General features: G+C 36.5%; 1 protein-coding gene across 3 annotated transcripts in view; it reads left to right on the top strand.

The window, feature by feature from the left end:
• Positions 1-11,113, top strand: part of HDX (highly divergent homeobox) — a 90,258-nt gene extending 79,145 nt beyond the window's left edge. For all 3 annotated transcript variants that reach the window (XM_050965042.1, XM_050965040.1, XM_050965041.1), the window contains 2 exons: positions 3,281-3,403; positions 6,962-11,113. In XM_050965042.1, the coding sequence (XP_050820999.1) occupies positions 3,281-3,403; positions 6,962-7,087 (249 nt within the window). In that variant the 3' untranslated portion in view covers positions 7,088-11,113. The remainder of the gene's footprint in view (positions 1-3,280; positions 3,404-6,961) is intronic.
• The last annotated feature ends 8,726 nt before the right edge of the window (positions 11,114-19,839 follow it).

Here is a 19,839-nt window from a genome sequence, read left to right as displayed (position 1 = left end):
AAATTTGGCTTTTTATATTGAATAATAAAGGGAAAAATAAAATCGTGCTAACACAATTTCCTTAATTTCTTGCTATTAGAATAGTTGTACTTTATAATTTGTTCATTGTAAGTTATGCACAATCTACAAAATAGCTACAAATTCTGATATCTGCAGCAAACTACAGTTCCACATCTCAAATTGCAAACATGTACATTTATACATTTACAGAAGATGATTTTTCAAATTAATTTACAGTTTGAGCCAAACAACAAGGATATGCCTTCAAAAATTATTAGATCAAAAAGAGCCACTTTGAGTTCTGATTTGCATTTTTATCAATCCAATAAGAGAAACACAGTCATACCTGGTTGTTGAAATATATAGTGTATGCAGTTTACCTACACTCCTTTAATTTAGGAAGGCTTACATTTTTTTCAAAGAAATGAACATCTAATGTTAACTGAAATAATAATGTTTTGCTGTGTTTATTTTAATGGCATGTTAAGTCCAATGTTTGTTGAAAGAATTACTTTGTAACATCACTATTATGGCACTAGCAATCAAGCTTCCTAGTGCTAATTATTAATTCTTTATTTCTAGGTGCTCTATATTGTGAAGTTTTAAACATATTTCTCCCAGGAGCTTAATGAACAGCATAACCATGAAAGCACGTTGTGTGTATGTGTGGAGTATTATTTGCATTCAGAAATTCTTAGCTAGGCAATGAATAAATGTAGGAAGAGAAAAACATGGTTGCAAAATAATTTGATGTTCTCAGTTCAGTTTCTAGCAGATGCGAATCTATATGCCAAAAACTGCTACCAAAGCTGACAATCTCTTGGGAGTCACAGCAAAAAGAAAATGCTAAATTGGCATGGAGACCAAATTACCCTCTCATCCCTAAAACTGAGTCTTCCAGAACAGAATTGAGGCACGTGTGGTAAGGAAGGCTGAAGACTATGTATGGGAGAAATCTTGCACTGGCTGTGATGTAGTTTGTGCATATTGCTAACAGTTGTTATCCTGTGGAAAACTGATGTTCAGCGCCATCATTTGGACACCTTTTGCAGATACACCATTTTCTTAATCTTGAAAAATCTAAACAGAACACAGGTAGTTAACGACATATAATCGTCACATAACCTGATCTTTGCAAAGGGAAATACCTGGGGAAAATTATATCTTTATGTTCAAGAAATTAACTTAGAATATATACAGTGCAGTAAGTCTAGTAAGGTGTATGTGGGAATTAGCTGAAGTACTTACTGAACCTGAAGTTAGATCTGAACTTTTGATTTAAGAGATTTGCCATCTAGATATTAAACTTGTGCTTTGTAAGTCCAATAATACATGTTGTTCATTCTTTATAGAATGGCTGAGAAATGCCTGGCTGAAGCCCTCTTGTTTATCTACCGTGTTGGCACTGTCAGTGCTTCCCCGTACTCCCTTACCAGTATGCCACAAATCTGACATGAAGGGATCATCTTGAGAGAAGGAGACTAGTACACTGCTGTTTTGTTGAGCCCATTAATAAGGATGTCAGTTGTGGTGGTTTTTCTTTTCTATTTAGGTATTTATAGTGTGTCTGTCACTGTGGTTTCTGAGGTGATGTGGATAGTGGAAACTGGGAATGAGAAACAACCAGCTCATTTCACATAGGTTATTTTAAGCAATCAGATGCTAAAAATTTCCAGCCACTACTTTCCTAGGTTGGATTTCAGTTATCCAAGAAATAGCTATTGGAGGCATGGAAAGGGGAGTTAAATGTGCAAAGATTCATTCCTGTATTGGCATTGGTGGCAATAGATCGGCTGTGGAGTGGTTTGGCAGTTATGAGCAGGTTCCCTCCAATGATTCGTTAGGTTATTGGTTAGGGATGAGTACTCTTTGGCTTTTGAATTAGGTCGGTTGGTGTCTCCTAACTAGTGCAGAAGCAGATAAAGAAGAGGTTTTTCTTGGGTAGGAGTCAGGGTTGGTAGGGGAAAACAGTTTATAGACTCCCCTCTAATACTGTCTCAGTAAACAGTGAGAGACAAGGTGGATGAAGTAATATCTGTGATTGGACTAATAAAAGTCCTCACCCACGTACCCTGTGATCACATCTACAATACTATCCCCAAACTATAGGCAGGCAAACAATGGTGGAAGAGAGGCAGGCTTCAAGACCTCCACTCTGTGTAGCACCAGTTTGATCCCAGCTCTTCTCCCAGCACCAGCTTGATCCCAGCTCTTCTCCTTGTACTCTACTGGAGCAGCTGGTGGATTGGTGCCAGGAGCAGCAATAGTGGATCCAACTTGTGGCTCAGTGGATCCAACTTGTGGCTCAGTAGCTGCCTGAATGAGCAGTGTCTGGCTCAGACACAACCTCAGAAAGTTGAGAAGCAGACAAGCTTTAATATTTTGGATGGGCCTTGAAAAAATTTCCTTCCCATTCTCCAAACAAAACAGATTACCTTGAATGCATCACTATTTACAGGGCTGACCTTAGGATTTTGAGGAAGGTTATTGAGGTGATCCTTTGGTGTGCAAACTTAGCTGACTGCACATAACGTGTGTTTCTGGGTGCCATGGAATTAGGGAATTTTAGGAATTTTTCCCTCACCTCTTTCCATTTCAAGCTTCCTGTGGCAATAGTGAAGCCTCGCTGCTGTCTGTTTACATTTTCAAGACTATCTTTGCTAGGGAGAGAGGTAAAAACTTCCTTTAAGGTGATAGGTGAGATTCTCCTCTCTGGAACCAAAAGACAGTGCTTATTAAAAGTGCTCTAGAGGTGTACAGTAATTCTCCTGAATGCTTTGTCTGTAGTGTGATTGCTATTATGCATGGAGTTAATATGCAAAATGACTCAGCTTCCTGGAGGTCTTCGTGCCTTGAACATCATTGATTGCATATGCCAAATAAATAAATGAAGTTTATATAGGATCGGAAGAAATGGTTTGGCCTGTGCATTTACTGGGCATTATAGGCCTAGTATGACATCATTCACAGCCAGTTAGAATGCCCCGATTGTGTTAATTTCTAAAGCATCATAAAACATGCCTTGTTCTGTCTTAATGCCTAATTATCAAACCAAAGTAATACGGTCAGACAATGCTAACCCTGAGGAATTTTTCCATGATGATACTTTCACAGGGAATCTTTATTCTCTAGAATTATTTGGTTTTAACCTATTTTACTTTTATCTTAACAATAGGAAACTCGGTTATTCCTTTTTATTTGAATATAGGTACATTTGATGTCATAATTTTATTCAATATTAATTATTATTTGGAGAATTATATCTGTTTTTTCCCCTCAGAATGAAGAAGTTAGGTTCATTGAAAATGAATTGGAGACTCACAAACAGAAATATTTTGAACTACAGACATTCACTAGGAGCTTGATACTTGCTATCAAATCAGATGATAAAGAACAGCAGCAGGTAAGTCTAAGAAGTAGGCAGCAACTATGTCAGACTTCTTTTTTTCTTTGTCTTTTGTCATTTTCGTATTATTTTATATTATGGTAGCACTTACAGGCCCCAGATCAAATTGGGGCCCTATGGTGATAGACACTGTATGAACACACAGGGTATGTCTACATTGCAATTAAACACTCATGGGACTCTGTGAGGGAGAGGGTCCCGCAGCGCGGGCTCCAACCTGAGCCCAAATATCTACACTGCAATTTTACTGCCTCGACCTGAGCCAGCCTTGGGTTTTTAATTGCAGTGTGGACATCCCCATAGTAAGACTGTTCCTACCTCTGAGACCTTACAGTCTAAACAGACAATACAGCAAAGGATAAAAGAGTGAAAATATTATCTTCACTTTCCAGCGAGGGAACTGAGGCCCAGACCAATAAGTGACTTGCCCAAGGTTACGGAAGAAGTCTGTGGCAGAGCCAGGAGTAAAAACCAGATCTCCTCAATTCCTGCCGGTGCCTTTAACTACTCTCTCTTTAGTCTTTGTTTGCTCTGAGGAATCATTATTTTTGTACCGCATCAGGTAGCTTTCAGAAGGCCAGATCTTCAGCTGATGTAAGCTAGTGTGGTCTCCAAGGATGTCAATGCAGACATATACCCGCTGAGGATCTGGTATTCTGTGGTAATGCATAATGTGATACCATAGTGATAGTGGGGTTTCTTCTAGTCATTCATAAAAACATTACCATTTTCCTCCTTGGTTTGTTAGGTGGAACTATGGCGCCAATCTAGCAAAACATTTTAATACATTACTTCACTTTAAGCACATGCTGTGGTACTTTGTTGGATCAGGACTTATGTGCACAGGTTGAATACTGATTGAGGAGTGCGTGTATGCTTGTTCAGCTTTCCAGTCACAAACTGTAAGTTGTGGGGATTGTCCACGTACAGTAAATGAATACTGCTGTACAAAAAAATCAAATCTCCAATATCTCTTCTTGTTACATAGTTTTTTATGTTAAAAAATAGTGCAACATTTTGAAGCTAAATTTATATATTCTAATCACCACTTCTTTTAAAGTAATAATGCTCCTTGTTTATTACAGTATTTAATTTAAGGAATGAACATAGCTGACAATGTACAATAAAGCTTAATTTGGAGTCCTGGAGATGTGTCAAACTATGAAACTGAAACATCAGTTACAGCAAACTACTAATGATATTGTACATACGGCCCAGTCCCATATCGCTTACTCACATGATGTAGGACCAGATCCGTAGAGATGGTCTTATATGTTCCATTTTTTATATATTCCTTATAATGTAGTAATTAATTGTACTACTTGAAAAATTTAAATCTTGGGTTAATTTTGCATTAAAATAATCGTATTTTTCAAATGAATTTTATACTAGAAATAACACTGGACATCAATCTGCTTTTGAAGTTAGTGCAATTCCTTTCAGAAGGGTGCAGAAATCTGGATGTGTATTAAAAGAGAATAATGTACACGTTTTAAATCTGTTACCCTTATATTGACATTTATGTCAAATTTACAGTCAGAAAAAGGAATCAACCCACCTGCCCTCTGGAAATTAAAGATATAGAGTAAAATTTTCATAAGATCTGAAGTGATTTAGGCACTGAAGTCCCATTGAATTTCAACTGTCAGCCTTTTTTGAGATTGGGACTTCAACTTCTAGGTTATTGTGGATGCAGATTTAAATTAACTAATCTAATATTTGAGTTTTAAGATTACATGGTTTTCATATCACTTTATATTTCTAGTAGAATTTTCATAAAATCTGAAGTGATTTAGGAGTTTAAGTTCCATTCTCAAAAGAGGCTGACACTTGAAATTCAGTTGGACTTAAGCACCTAAATCACTTCAGATATAAAGTGATATGAAAACCATGTAATTTTAAAATTCAAATATTACTTACATTAGTTAATTTATATCTGTATCCACAGTAACCTAGAAATTGATTAGGAGTAAGTGATCTTAAAAGTAATCTTATAAACAGAATATGTTTTGCAAAAAAATGATTATTAAAGTAAAATTTAAATCCTAAAGTATTATCTCTTTATTTTCATTTCCCACTTGATTTCCCATTTGTGAAATGTACCAGATTGGAAGTTCTGATAACTGATATGAGTTTACTCACAAAACAGGAATAGCACTGGCGGCAGCAGGGCAAGCTTCCTCTAAATTGCTCTGCAAATGTGTGTCTACCTTGTTTGGGAGGAACCATCTCTACATGCTGATTTAATGTTGGCTTTTCTACAGAGACTGCCAACAAGGATGCAAGTATCAATTATCAGGAGGATACCCATTCACTAGGGACTAGAATGAGGCCACTAATTTGTTACATGTAAAAACAGCAAGCAGTTGTCAATTGGTGATGACAGGTAATCATTACCATTCAAGGTTGGATTTGAGCCAGTAATCTACGAAGGCTTCATAACCTATAACTTATTACCTATACCTTGGAGCTGTCAAGGCCCCAAGAAAGTACCTCTCTGGAAATCTTTAGACTGTAAGCCCTCCAAGGCAGGGATTGTCTCTTCTGTGTTTGTATAGACCCCAGCACAATGGGGCCCCAATCCCAACTGGTGCTAAGTTAATATAAATATTGACAATAAAAATAAGTACTCCAAATTTAAACAGTAAGTTCAGACATTTATCTTACATAAGCCAACTGTCAGTATTTCTTAAAAAATTATAGTTTCTGCTTCTGACACACCTATAAATCAATAGTGCAGAGCCAAGCTATTCATTTGTTACAGCATATAAACCATAGAACAGATCTAATTCCATGAAAACATTCTGGGAATCCTTCAATATATGTCGTTTCTTTTTCTTTGTGGGCAAAGGGTATGGTTTGTAGTATTTCTTGTAACTGAAACAATTAGCAAGCCTGCATATATATTGTAAAATATAATCATCCTAAAAATATCTTCATTCAGGAAAAAAATGTAGTGGCTAAACTTCTTTAGTTTGTCCTTGAATGTATTCACTCTAAGGTACAAAGAAAATCTATAATAAATATATATCAAACCAACTAGAAAAGTGTAGCTGTTAATGGAAGAACTACAATAGAAAAGATATCACTGTGATGAACAGACATTGCAGGAGTAGAAGGGAGTCGCTTGCCAGTATATTAAGGCATTTTTCTTGTGTCCCAAGAAGAAAAGATTAAATTATTAATTTCCCTCTTCAACTACTGATGGTAGGAGGTTCACCTTTGGATATCCTCCTATGTATGCATCTCGGGATACGGTAGTTTCTATTTTGAAATATGGTAATTTGCCATCACTTATTATGTTTGCATTTTATAGCTGAGATCCCACTGTTTTCCTCTGTGTTTGCAAGCAGTAAACTTGTTATCCGGCAATAGTACAGTGGTTACATCGTTTTTGCACTGTTTCTCCTTTAGTATTGGGAATTTCACCATTATCAGTGAAAAAATCATAAAAAGTGATCCTTTTCTATACAAAGTACTTAATGAGTTAACATGAAATTTGAAAAACATGTCCAAATATTAATTTTTAAAAAAGTTTGTTTTTTTTAAACATAGGCACTGCTGTCAGATTTACCTCCTGAATTAGAAGAGATGGATTTCAATCACACATCTCCAGAGCCTGATGATACCTCATTCAGCTTGTCGTCTTTATCAGAGAAAAATGCCTCGGACAGTTTGTGATCTTTGGAGAAAAAAAATATATATATACACACACAATGCTTAAACTGCCTAACAGATGTGCATTTCAAGATAACTGCATTTTGTTACCTGATATCATTCAGTCAACAAAAACCTGGGTAAACTAGGCAGACCTTGCTGAAGGGTGAATGTGATGTGATATGACTGCAACTTGCAGTGACAAGGAATATGGAACTTTGGTTTTGGCAAGTGAGAAAGCTACATGGGAAGAAGTTTTAGTTTTTAGCATCACAGCCTTGATTAGGGTCATTTATAATTTTCCAAAATAATTCTTGCTTTGTAGTAAAATCTATTCTGAGCAGGGATCCTAGAGTGGAAAATAAACGTGCAGTTACACAGCTAGGTAACATTTCAACATTGCTTGTCATGTAAGACTTACCAGTCCTGTTTATTGTGACCATTGCCTTTTCCCTTGCTCCTTCTTACTCAGGTAGGTGGACTGAAAATTGGGAATCCAGATGGAAAAATGAGATTGTTATGGGCAAATGGGCAGAGTTGTTCTTGGACCCCTGAAAAAATCTGAATTAGAAAATTAAACTTTAAGGTGCTTATTGGTATATAAGAGCAAATTATTGAGTCTCCCATTATCTGATAAAAATGTCTGAAAAACACTTGGAAGATGAAGTGAATAAGTTTAATTTGCTTCAATAAATTACTAATGTACAGAAGCAGACCTAAATGTTGTAAACTGTTAGGCTTTTACTGGAAACTCTTGATTGCTGGAGAAGGCAACTGTTTCTGGTATTATTACTATAGTGATGGGATTAGATAATGTTACACCACTATTTAGAGTTTTACCATCATAGTGATGTTTTTATTTCACTTCATTTTATAAAACTTGAACAGTAAAGGCTCTGGTTCATGAAGATTCAGGAATCAGCTACATAGATTTGCTACAAACCAGACTCCATTTCATTGCAACAGTGCTGTCAGCCAAGGACAGTTTTTTCATCCCATCTCCCTCCGAAGCTGTTTTAATGTTGGAAACTGAGACCCACAAATTTCGTCAGTGTGATTCAGTGACTAATTAGCCCAATTTAACACATTGTGTCATTCCACCAGCAGACTCCAGGTGCTGACAAAGAATAAATTTAGCTGAAGTTTCTAAACTGCATGTCTGATAGCTTTAGCCACTCTCTGCTAATTTATCCTTTCTCACCGCTCATTCATACTAAATCTCACATCTTGTTTGAATAAATACGTTCACCCTGACAGATTCAAATAAGGTCAGTATGGTACATAGTATTGTGGCATACAGCTAGAACTTGGTAATTTCTAGTGTGAACATTTACAAACCGGCCTCACTAAAACCTTAGGTCACATCAGCTTGAGAGCTAGATTCTTTCACCCTTACGCTGAATGGTACTTTATTCTGTGAGTAGTACCACTGAAATTAATGAGACTATTTACTGTATAATGGGTGTAAGGTTTGAACAATCTGGTCTTTCTAAATAAAAACAGTCTTAAGTGTCCAAAAAGAGGAAAATCCATGCAGAGTTTGCACCCTCTGTCCATCTTCTCTCTTAAACTGAATTCCTGTTCCCGGGTGTTAAAGAAACTGCTGTCAGCATTTTTTCTGAGGGACAAATGTATTCTATCATAAATATGCTGTTAGTGTATTAACTTCGTTCCAGCCCTAAATCTGACAGTCATTTCAACCCCGTACTGTGAGAAACAATCACTGTACTGTATTTAAATATATTATACATTTAATTTACATTACTATACACCCTTAGATAATAGGCGTGATTTATTATAGGTTTTCTGCTCTGGGTTATTAACTGTACTATTTCTAGACAGGAAGATCCTGCAACTGACAATAAAACCTCATGTTTTCAGTAAGCTTTATTGAAGAAATTTAAAATGTGGTGTCTAGCCCTCGTGCTCCACAACTTGGAGCTTAATTCCATTACTTCTCCTTGACATGGGATGGCAAAAGGAAGCATCTTCTTAAAGCTAATTCTTAATTTTGTGGTCTATGAATCTTTTTGCAATTTCACCTTTTACACTAGTAGCCAAGTAGAATTTTATCACTGCCATGAGTAATTTTGTATTGTTCTGACTTGCTTTTTTCCTGACATGACATCGAACTAAATCAGGAAGTTCAGATTGGATGAACTGTGCCAAAAACAAACCTATACTCAGTAAACTAGAATTCTGGTTCATGATATACACTTAAAATCCTAGGCTCCACACTCCTTGGCTAGAGTCTGTACTGAGTGTTTCCCTTTGAGCAAAATATGCTTTGACACTTTCTTCAATATAGGATAACAGAGCATTTATAATAAAATAGTCATGCTGTCACATCCAGAAACAATCAGCAGCAACGTAGGATGATCAAGAAGAAATACTGAATATGAAGTATGTTCCTATGTAAGATGCTCTATAGAGCTGTACTGTACAGTTTTTTGAGTACCTCCATGCTTCTCCTCAAAATAACCTTTATCCATAATACCTGCAACATGGAAAAACAAAACAAAAAACTCTTAATGGTGAGTTATTACCAGTGCTAGTTAAAAACATTGAGGAAATACAGATTTACAGGACAGAGGCTGCAGAACAGCAGACTTGCTTTTCTACTGCACAGTATGGTAAAAACTTGGAAGAATAATTATCTTTGAAAATCATGAATGGCCATTTCTGAATATTGCATTCCAGCCATTCTCTGTCACCACATGTGTCTCATGGCTTCATGATTTGATGTTCTGTTCTCCAGAAAGACAGCTAGATATAATAATTAAGTTCACAGGGTCAGATCAGTAAACATGACATCAACAAGTCCCCCTATGTCTCTGTCCAATTCTTCATTTGCTGCCCCCTTTCTCTTGGCATCTGGTTGGGGAGCAGTGCTTATCTAGGAAGGTGCACATACTCTTCATATTAAATGTTTGTGGATGGTAAGGTTGGAAGGTCCTTCTGCAGTTCTGCGATCAAACACAGGGCTATGGTCTTGGCCAGATTCAGTCCTGAACTCAATGGGTGCATCTTCTATTGACTTAAATAATAGGGAATTGTGACCATAGAGGATAGGGCAGAATTTGGTCCTATGACCTCATATTGTCCATCCATACTTCCAGTTAAATTTGTCTTGATAACTAGCTGATGTGTCTAATGCCCAGAAGAGAACATGTTGATATTTGTCTCCTGAATGAATTCTAGGTATTCTTTAGCTGACAAAAAGCAATGATGGCTCTGTTGATCTTGGACGTTTTTAGGGTTTTGGTTTACAATTATTTCCTCTGTTCATAGGTAGATGAATTAGCGTCTAATGTGCTTTCTTTATCTTCCACTGCACTATAGATTGCAAGGAGGATTTATTTTTCATAAAAAATGGGAGAAATAATCATAGCTGGTACTATGGTACCACAGAGGAGGCATTAAAGCAGCCATTTCACTTCTTTGGATCATAAAGTTAAACCACAGATACAGCAAGAGTGCCATGAGTTAAAGAACCTTCCACCAACTTCCTGCTTTGTCAGTGAGGGATGACTTCAGTGACATTGCTTATTCCTGACACATGTTTTGCAACATGGATTATAGAAGACTATATCCTACTTGGAGAAAGTCTAACGTGAAAAAAGACAGTTGATAACAGACATGCATTTTAAATCAGCAATAAGGTGCTATCTCCCTGTAGGGAGAAATGAAAGTATGTCTCATGCTCATCAACTTGCTATACATAGGGAAAGTTGTACCCTTGAGGTACTGCATGTCTTAATTTCCTGAAAATGTTTCCTGTAGTGCCTGCAGTGCTAACAGGAGTGAGTAGTAATGAATATTTCTAGTCAGTAAATTAAGCAGATATGGCTTTAAGTACACATGGAGAACTGATCTATTAAGAAGGTGTTTTGCTTTTCTTAAGTAATCACTTTTGTGTCTGGAATTGGACTTTAATATTAAAGTACCTTTTGTGTGACTGAAGTCAGTACTAAAAATGATAAGAAAAACAAGAGCTCCTTGGAAACCAAGTGGGGAGCAAAATAAGGAGATAAACCAAAAATGTAACATGCCATTTTAAATTAGGAAGCAGTTCATCGCCTCTACCCACCAAATGAAGAGATAGTATGGGTGTCAAATAACAATGCAGTTATATAATCAGAATTATATGGCAGGAATATGTGTGGTGAAAACCTTATTGTGGAGCTTACTGCTGCAAAGTGGTCACCTGTCTAATAACAGAACTGTACTATTCTTACGATATTAGTAAGGATTAACCCTTAAAAACTAGTTGGGTGGCACTGCCTTTCCCATCAGCACTTAGCAACAGCAGATTCTCGCTTTCAGGATTCTGATGGCATGAGGAAAGAAAATGATTAATACACATGAATGGAAAATTAAGCAGAGCATCTGACAAATCAAAATTAAGTTTACTGATAACATTACAACCAAAAGCTTAGTTTACGGTACTGTACTTCACTACCTCCAGTTCCACTGCCCAGATCTGTCAGCAACAACCAGTTATACGATAGGCTGGCTTACTTATAGAGGGTCTGGCATCTTGGAAGCAATCTTTCAACTTTTAATATGATGTTCTGCTTTTTTTTTTGTCTAAAAATCCAAGAGTGCATGAGTTAATTGGTTATCAAATTTCCAATCAAAGTCAGAAAATGGCTGGAACAAAATCTCCGACTAGCTACTCATCAGAAGGCATCAATGCCGCCTTTAGGCATCTGATTTGTCCAGCCAATTAATATTTTACCACACTGGCTGACCAAATTTTGCAGCCTCAAAAAAGCTATGGGCAAAAAACTAAATTGTACCAGAAGACTGGAACAGTCTTTGGCAGGTTGCACTGTACCACATTTCACCAAAGCAGAATCCACAGTTTTACTCAAATCAAAGAGCCTGTTTCCCTGTGAGCAAAAATGGCTAGCATTCTGCTTAGAGGATGCGAGATTAAAAAAAAGTGATTTAACAACAAAGCAAATATCTAATCAAGAAATGTTAAAAGAATGTTCCTTTAAGGAGAATGCTTTCTGGTAATTTCTGTGGTAATATGAAGGATTTTCACTGTATCACCGAATTATGTGAATAAATCCTTTAGAATCCTGTGTTACATTTTACACATACTACCTCTGAAACATAATACCACCTTAAGACCACATAAAAAAGTGAACTTTTTTTGTTTAACTTTTTAATGGGCAATAACTTCCAATAGACATATTTTTCTTCAACTTCATACTTATTTTTAGTTAAGTGTTTGTGTTGCGTTTAAGGTTTATGCTTTTTAGTTTTGTATTTTTTTTTCTCTTCCAAGCTACACAAACTTTTGACAAAGGAAAGCAATTAATGATGACATGACTGCTAGCAGCAAATATCTCCAATGGCTGGTGATGGGACACTACATAGGGAGAGCTCTGAGTTACTACAGAGAATTCTTTCCCAGGTGCCTGGCTAGTGGGTCTTCCCCATGTGCTCAGGGTCTAACAGATAGCCATAAGTGGGATCTGGAAGGAATTTTCCCCAGGGTCAGATTGGCAGAGACCCTGGGTTTTTTATTGTTTGTTTTGTTTTTTTCTGCCTTCCTCTGCAGCATGGGGCATGGGTCACTTTCAGGTTTAAGCTAGTATAAATGGTGGATTCTCTGTAACTTAGAAGTCTTTAAATCATGATTTGAGGGCTTCAGTAACTCAGCCAGAGGTTATGGGTCTATTACAGGAGTGGCGGGGTGAGGTTCTGTGGCCTGCAACATGCAGGAGGTCAGACTAGATGATTATGATGGTCCCTGAGCTTAGAGTCTGAGTCTATGATGTGGGGAAGAAAAGATGGCATGTATATGTTAGGGTCAATGGAAATGTTACCATCTTCTGGGTTCAAATACTATTAGTAAGATAGTAAGTAGATAGCTGTGTTTGGCGCAGCTATTGCAGGCAATAGATATTGCACTTAGCCCTATCAGTGCCAAAGGACTAATGTGACATTTCCTAACATAAAACAAATTAATTTCTGTGATGGAGAGCAGCCAAGTGATGAATCCCAGCTACGTACTGAAAAGAGCAAGATTTAAAATCTACTAGGTATGTCACTATATATGATTAAATTAGTCTATCTTTAGTTTTTTGTTTGCAGCTGCACTTGTCTGCACAGAAAGAGTATTTTTGATTTGCAGGCAATGAGTCAAATCCGAGTCTTAGAATAATCAGGGGCAAAGCTCTCATTAATTTTAAGTGGATCAGGATTTGGCCCCAAGTGCAGACCAAACTGCCTATGAAAGTTTCACATCAAAAAGAGGAGTGCCCTTGTAATTTCCCACCAATCCATGAAATAGTTTGCAGACTGTTTTAAAAAAAAAATAAAAATGTGTTAGGTGTGAGGAGAAAGTCAGGTGCAAACAAACATGTCAGTTGAAACAACAAAATTTACAAACTTTTTTAAAAAAAATTTGCTTTTCATTCAATAAAGCATGGATATAAACTAAATGCAAAAGATCTCCTTAAGTGTCAAACTTGACTTTTTGAAGGTGGAAGTGCTTAAATATTATAAAATAAAAAGTGTAAAATTATGGAAACTCTGTTGAAAATGGCTTATGATGCTGTGCTCTCTAATAAAAATTAAATACAATTTACCAAGTTTATTACATACATCATTTGTGTGTGTACATATATGTATGTATACACATATAGATAGAAAACACTAAATTAAATGTGATTCACTCACATTGGCACCATCAAAGCATTTTCACTTGAGGAAATTCCAAATGCAATACTTGTAAAGTAGATATCAGTTGTAGCAGGTAACTGCCACATCATTTTTGTTGTTACTTATATTCAAGACATACTTTTGGATTAAATTGAACACATCCATATAAATATTGATTATAGTTTCTTTCATAATTCACTATAACGCTGCTAAGTTTAGGTTTAAAACTACCTTGAAAAGCCCAGTGTAATACTACTCCTAAGTAATCTCAGCACACAAGCTGTGCTGAACTCATGAAGAGTTTAAACAATCTTCAGCCAAGACAGAGTCCACTTTCGTTTCACTAAAGTTTGAAAAAGGTGACTTTACTGAAAGGTTAAGTGTTACTATATAAGCTGGTATGCTATTTTAATTTGCCTACAAAGTGTTACGGTAAATCATTCTCTTTAACTTAATATGATGTCCTTTTGAGCCAATTTGGCAAGTTTTGTAAATTTAGTATAATTCTGAATTTCTCTGTGAAAAATCAATATTTATATTGCATTTTTATTGTATGTATCAGTATGTGTAGCAAAAAGATTTACCGATCTTGAACTTGAGTACCTCTGTTAACATCCAGGATATGTGATCTTGGTTTATTTGAAAGATGGATGTCAAGTGAAATATTCCATCCACTTTTATTGATCTTGTCTGTATATATAAGGGTATTTATAATCTTATGTTAACAAAACTCATCATGAAAAATGGTTATTTCCTTCTTTAGAAACCTTACCAGCTATTTTTATATAAAATGTTGGTCTCTGCCTTAACTTTTTTGTGAAAATTTGTGCCATACAATATTCTAACTTAACTACAGATAGTTTACAGAACTTGCTTTGGCTCATCTTTGGTTCACATTTAAGTAAACTGTGGCCAATTTTATGTGGTTTTTTGATAGTTAAATTAATCTTTTTTGCTTAAAATTGTTTTAATTTATTTATCCTGTATATCTGCATCAAGGGTTTTTTCCCTAATCTTTTTTGTCCTTTAAAGCTTTTGAATCTATCCTCATATGCATGCTTTGTTAGATCAAGAAGTAATAACTTTTTTCATTAGTTTATCATATATAGTTTGGCAAAACCTTTAAGAAATTGAGTCAATGGTTATTAAAAAAAAATGTATCTATATTGACCCAATTGGTCAGAGTAAAGGGCTATTTACCTTTGGTAAATTTGTCTACTAGACTCAAGGATATTTTTCTAAGTCGATCAGGTTTGGGAATCTGGAGAAATGAAATAAAGGTTAACTAATTCATTTTTCTATATAAAGTTCTCAGTTTCTATATTTTTAATCATTAGTAGCCTGTAAAAATCAGTACGACCAGATGTTTAAAACCATATATCGCATTCTTGTGTCCCCAATTCCACCCGTTTTAAATCAATGGAAATTTTGTATGCACAGAGCATGCAGGATCAGGGCTTTATTGAAGCACTGTGTTGGGAAGAGGGAGAGGCATGTTAGGGAGAGGCATGTTGTAGGGTTGCTTGTCTGACTGTTCAGTTTGTTCATCACCAATATGGCAGTAACCACCTGAATTAGAAAGGCCTGATTTATTTTGCAAATTATAGTATAAAAAGAAGTTCCTCTTCAGCACAATAAGCAGTTGGCATCAAGGGGTATACAGGGGCCTTAGTTGAATAGCATCTTGACATTTTGAAGCATCATGTTAAAGAAATACTAATTTCTAACAGCTCACAGTCTCAGTAGATAATGTATTGTAATGGGGGCTGCGGGAAGCAGCGGCCAGCACATCTCTCGGGCCACACCATTTCCTGCAGTCCATTGGCCTGGAACACCGAACTGCGGCCAGTGGGAGCTGCGATCGGCCGAACTTGCAGATGCTGAAGGTAAACATACTGTCCCGGCCGGCCAGCGGATTTCCCTGACGGGCTGTGTGCCAAAGGTTACTGATTCCTGCTCTAACCTACGAGGATTGCAATTTTGCATCCCCAAGGGAAATAGTGTTCTTATTTATCAACTTCAAAGAGAGCTGCTTATCTTCCCAGCATCAGCAGGGCAACTACTGAAATAACAGCTACTGCTCTCAGAGCGGGGTATTATGGAGAAAAAAGAGTAAGAATTAAATGATATATGACATACCCAAGAGTCTCAGACAGTTTAAGTCTAGTAGAGCAGGTGAGACTTTGCTGGAGTGATGAGCTGAAACAAAGATCGTATTCAAAAGTTCAGGATATTCTGCATTAAAAAAAATTTAAAGTTGGAAAATGAACTGAGTCTCCTTTTGATTGAATAGCTCTGAATTAATATCTCACGCTCTAATTTTTCAGTATATGTACGCAGGTCAAAATAATGCTATGTGTAAGTAATATCAAAGCACAAAACTTAAACCTTCTCAGTTACTTTTCTCCTTGTACAATAAACATGGCTTCCTTATAAGGTGGGTTGGTTTACTAGCAAGGGCCCTTCTCTCTTGCAATCAGAGCTGTGTGGGAAACAAAATAGCAGGATCAGGGCCTAAATATGGCTGTCCATTTTAAGGGTGTCATAAAAAAATATTCCTTTTATTCAATCTAAGCTTTATTTAAAATGTTTACATTTTATTTACAATTAATTCAAACTAGGTCCTCCATTTCTAATCCATATAAATGTCATTCAGACATGCACAAAATACATTTAAATGATTAAATGCCTTGATGAAGAGGTCTTGGAAATGGGATGATTCAGACAATGAAGACTTTCATGTGAATGAAAGTTCTCTTCCTATTGTTTTTGTAGAAAAGTCTGTTAAAATGATTCAGTAGCTCAGCTGAAGATTTCCTGGAGAGCTGAAGCTGAGTACAGATACTTGAATTCATGTATGTGTTTGTTGAATTTACCATACAGTCTAATTGAAAATATATATGGTCTGCTTTCTGCACTGAAGACAACCTGGATGTTCTCCTGAAAGTAGCATGCTTCACTGCAAGAGCCTGATTATTGCTAGCTTACAACCATGTTGCCAACCAACTTTAATAATAAATGTTAAATTCATGAATATGAACATGTGCCGTTTAATACTAAACAATCTACTGCACTCCCAGATTTGAAAAATAAACCATACTGTTGATTACTTAAAATCATTTTTTTTTCTAAATAGTGAATAAATCGTAAAGTGCAATATAGACAGAGAAGAATCATTATCCAAGCAGCTGGGTGCAGTGGAATTTATTTGGCTGAATGGACATTTTGATACAAATGATGCATGTTGAGAGACATAACCAAGTTTCAGATACTGAGAGATTGGAGTAAATGAGATGAATATTCCTTTCTTTTAGACATAGTTTGGCAGTAAATATTTTTGTAAACTATATCTTCTGAGGGGGGAGTGTTTAAGAAACTGAGATATAGGCCAGGTGCATGGTTCTCAAAGCTGTAAGAGACCTACAGTATGTTGGGGGAGGAGGGGAAGCTGCATTGTCAGTGCATTGATGCATATTTTTCATGTAAAGTTTTGTTAATTTTTACCAATATAGCAGTTAATTTGGCATGAAAAATATCCAAGAGAAGTAAGGATTTTAATTTTCATAAATAGTGTTCTAGAGATATACTAAAATGTGGGTGGATGAGTGTTGCTTAGACATCCATCTGTTAAGCTAATGTGTATATATATATAACAGACAGACTACTTCAGTACTGCATAAGGGATATGAATGTGCCTGTTAAGTACTCCCAGTAGGAAGTTCAGCGTATAAAAATATGAAAGGCAATTGGCCCAGTTCATTCCTAGTGTAACTCCACTTTCCCTCATTGTCTTGTATCCTAAGGAGTCTAAATTAGGTCTCCTGTGTTCAGTCTCCCTTCTATTTTAGAAGGATTTCTCAAGCCACTTTGAATACTTTTTTAAAAAAAATTTTTTGATTTTTAAAAAAATCCCTTCAGACCTTCCCTAAATGCATTTGAATGTTAATCTTTTATTTTGTTTTTAAATAAATATAAAAATGTTCGTGTCATTTGTATCATCAGTGCCTGCCCACCAAGCATTTTGATGGTAGGAACCACTTGCTGAGAGAGAATCTCTTATAAGTAGAGAAAGGGAACCTAATATAGTTCTGTTAAGAGAGGAGTTCTAGGTTGCTGGCTTTCACTATGTATAAGCACACAGGGATTAAATTCAGTTTAGAGAAGAGAGCCAGCCCTGGTCTATGTGCTCCTTAAGTCCTGCTCAAACTGTATAATTCATCATCAGCTATCTAATTCAGCATCATCAGGACACAAAGAAATTGCTGTCAGAATATAAAGAAATAAAGCAAACGGACAAGGCTTGTAGCATCATCTAGAAGAATGTGTAACTGGGCAATAATTTAAAGGCTGAAATAGGAATATAAAATTGAGTAGCCAGATTCTGTTCTGAATTATTAAGGATAACAACACTTGACACTCTGCCAATAAAGCACAGGTAAGAAACTGTTCATGGAGCAATCAAGTTGGAATATCCTCTTCCTTCCTGATATTTGTTTGGATTTAATTATTCAGCATCCAGCTTTTATCTCTAGCAAACAGAACCAATATTGAGATGGAGTAAGTACATTTAACTAAAAAATACCATTTGCTTATCCTTGACCTAAACATGGAAATCTGCACAAATACTGGGGCAGAATGTAGATCAGGAAAAGGAGGCTCAGATTAGACTCTTCTGATGTCTTTTAAATGAGGTAATGGGATGCTAACAAAACTTTGACATTACTAATTGGCCTCAATCAGAAGACAACATTGACTGCTCTTGTGCTCATAAGTGTCTACAAATAGAGCTCTTTTTCAAAGAAGACCAGTTCTAAAGATGCCAGAGGAAAATAACTGTGACCCTAAACCATTTAGGGGGAGATTTTCAAACGTATGTACAGAATTTCAACACTCTTGTGCTCCTAAGTCCCTTGGGCATTTTTTAAAATCTTCACTTTATACATTCTTGCCATCGTGCTGAGAGAAATCAAACACTTCTGGACACCTCAGTCATAACTTTTGGATATATCAAGAGATCCTCAAGGGAAACTTAAATGCCAGCTCTATAAAGTGTCAAACCATAATGTTCTTAAATTATTCAGAACAGTACTGCTGATAACACTACTTAGCACTTACATAGCACATTCCAAACATGTATGAGCTAACTGCTGCTAGTTACCTTTAGCCACAAATAGAACTGCAGGTTGTTGATTTGCTGTATCATGGAATTCAGGCAAAAAATGATTAATATTAATTTTTATTTCTTTTTTAAACCAATGACAAATGTACTCAATACTGCAGAGCATATAGAATAGACCAGGCCCCTTCCCCAAGCACTTTGCAGTAAAAAAATATTCTAACTAAAAGCTGTATGATTTTTAAAAGTAATTTCAAAAATGTGGGTATTAGCAAGCAAGATTATTAACTGTGAAAAAGATAACTTTTTATGTAAGGCATCCTCAATCCATGGAATCTGAGCTTCAACTATAAATACAAAAAGTTGGTAAAGATTCTGATACAGATTCCTAAGTTGTTGTCCATTGAAGTTAATGGGATAGCACCAGCTTACAGAGGAGAATTTAGCCCAGGGTACATGGGACTGCACTCAATATACAATGCCTTTGATTAGCCATTTTTATTCCTGTCTCTTATGCACAGATGTTGCCAGGTGGCAGTATAGAAACACACATGACCAGGTCTTCCCTCTTAAAACTATAAAAGTATGTTCCATGGTTACAGGACTAGCTGCTGCTCTCTGACCCCATCTCTGATCTCTGAGTGCACCCCCTCAAGTATCAGGCCTCAAGCCTTTATTTTACTCACTGTGGAATCTCCCATGGTTAGACCCGGTCCAGGGCTTCAGTACCCTGAGTACCAACCATCCTTACCCTGAAGGTCCAGGTTCAGGCACCTGCAGTTCTTCGAGTGATTGCTCATATCAATTCCAGTTAGGTTTGTGGGTGCGCCACGTGCATGGATGTCGGAAACTTTTCCCCTAGCAGCTACCCATCAGGCCAGCTAGGGAGCCCTCTGGAGTGGCGCCGATATGTTCTATATAAGACCCTGCCGGCGCGACCCCCATCCAGTTCCTTCTTACCGCCCATGGCGATTGTTGG

This window comes from Gopherus flavomarginatus, chromosome 8 (assembly GCF_025201925.1).
Source record: "Gopherus flavomarginatus isolate rGopFla2 chromosome 8, rGopFla2.mat.asm, whole genome shotgun sequence".
Lineage (NCBI taxonomy): Eukaryota > Metazoa > Chordata > Testudines > Testudinidae > Gopherus > Gopherus flavomarginatus.
This window is presented reverse-complemented; position numbering and strand designations above follow the sequence as displayed.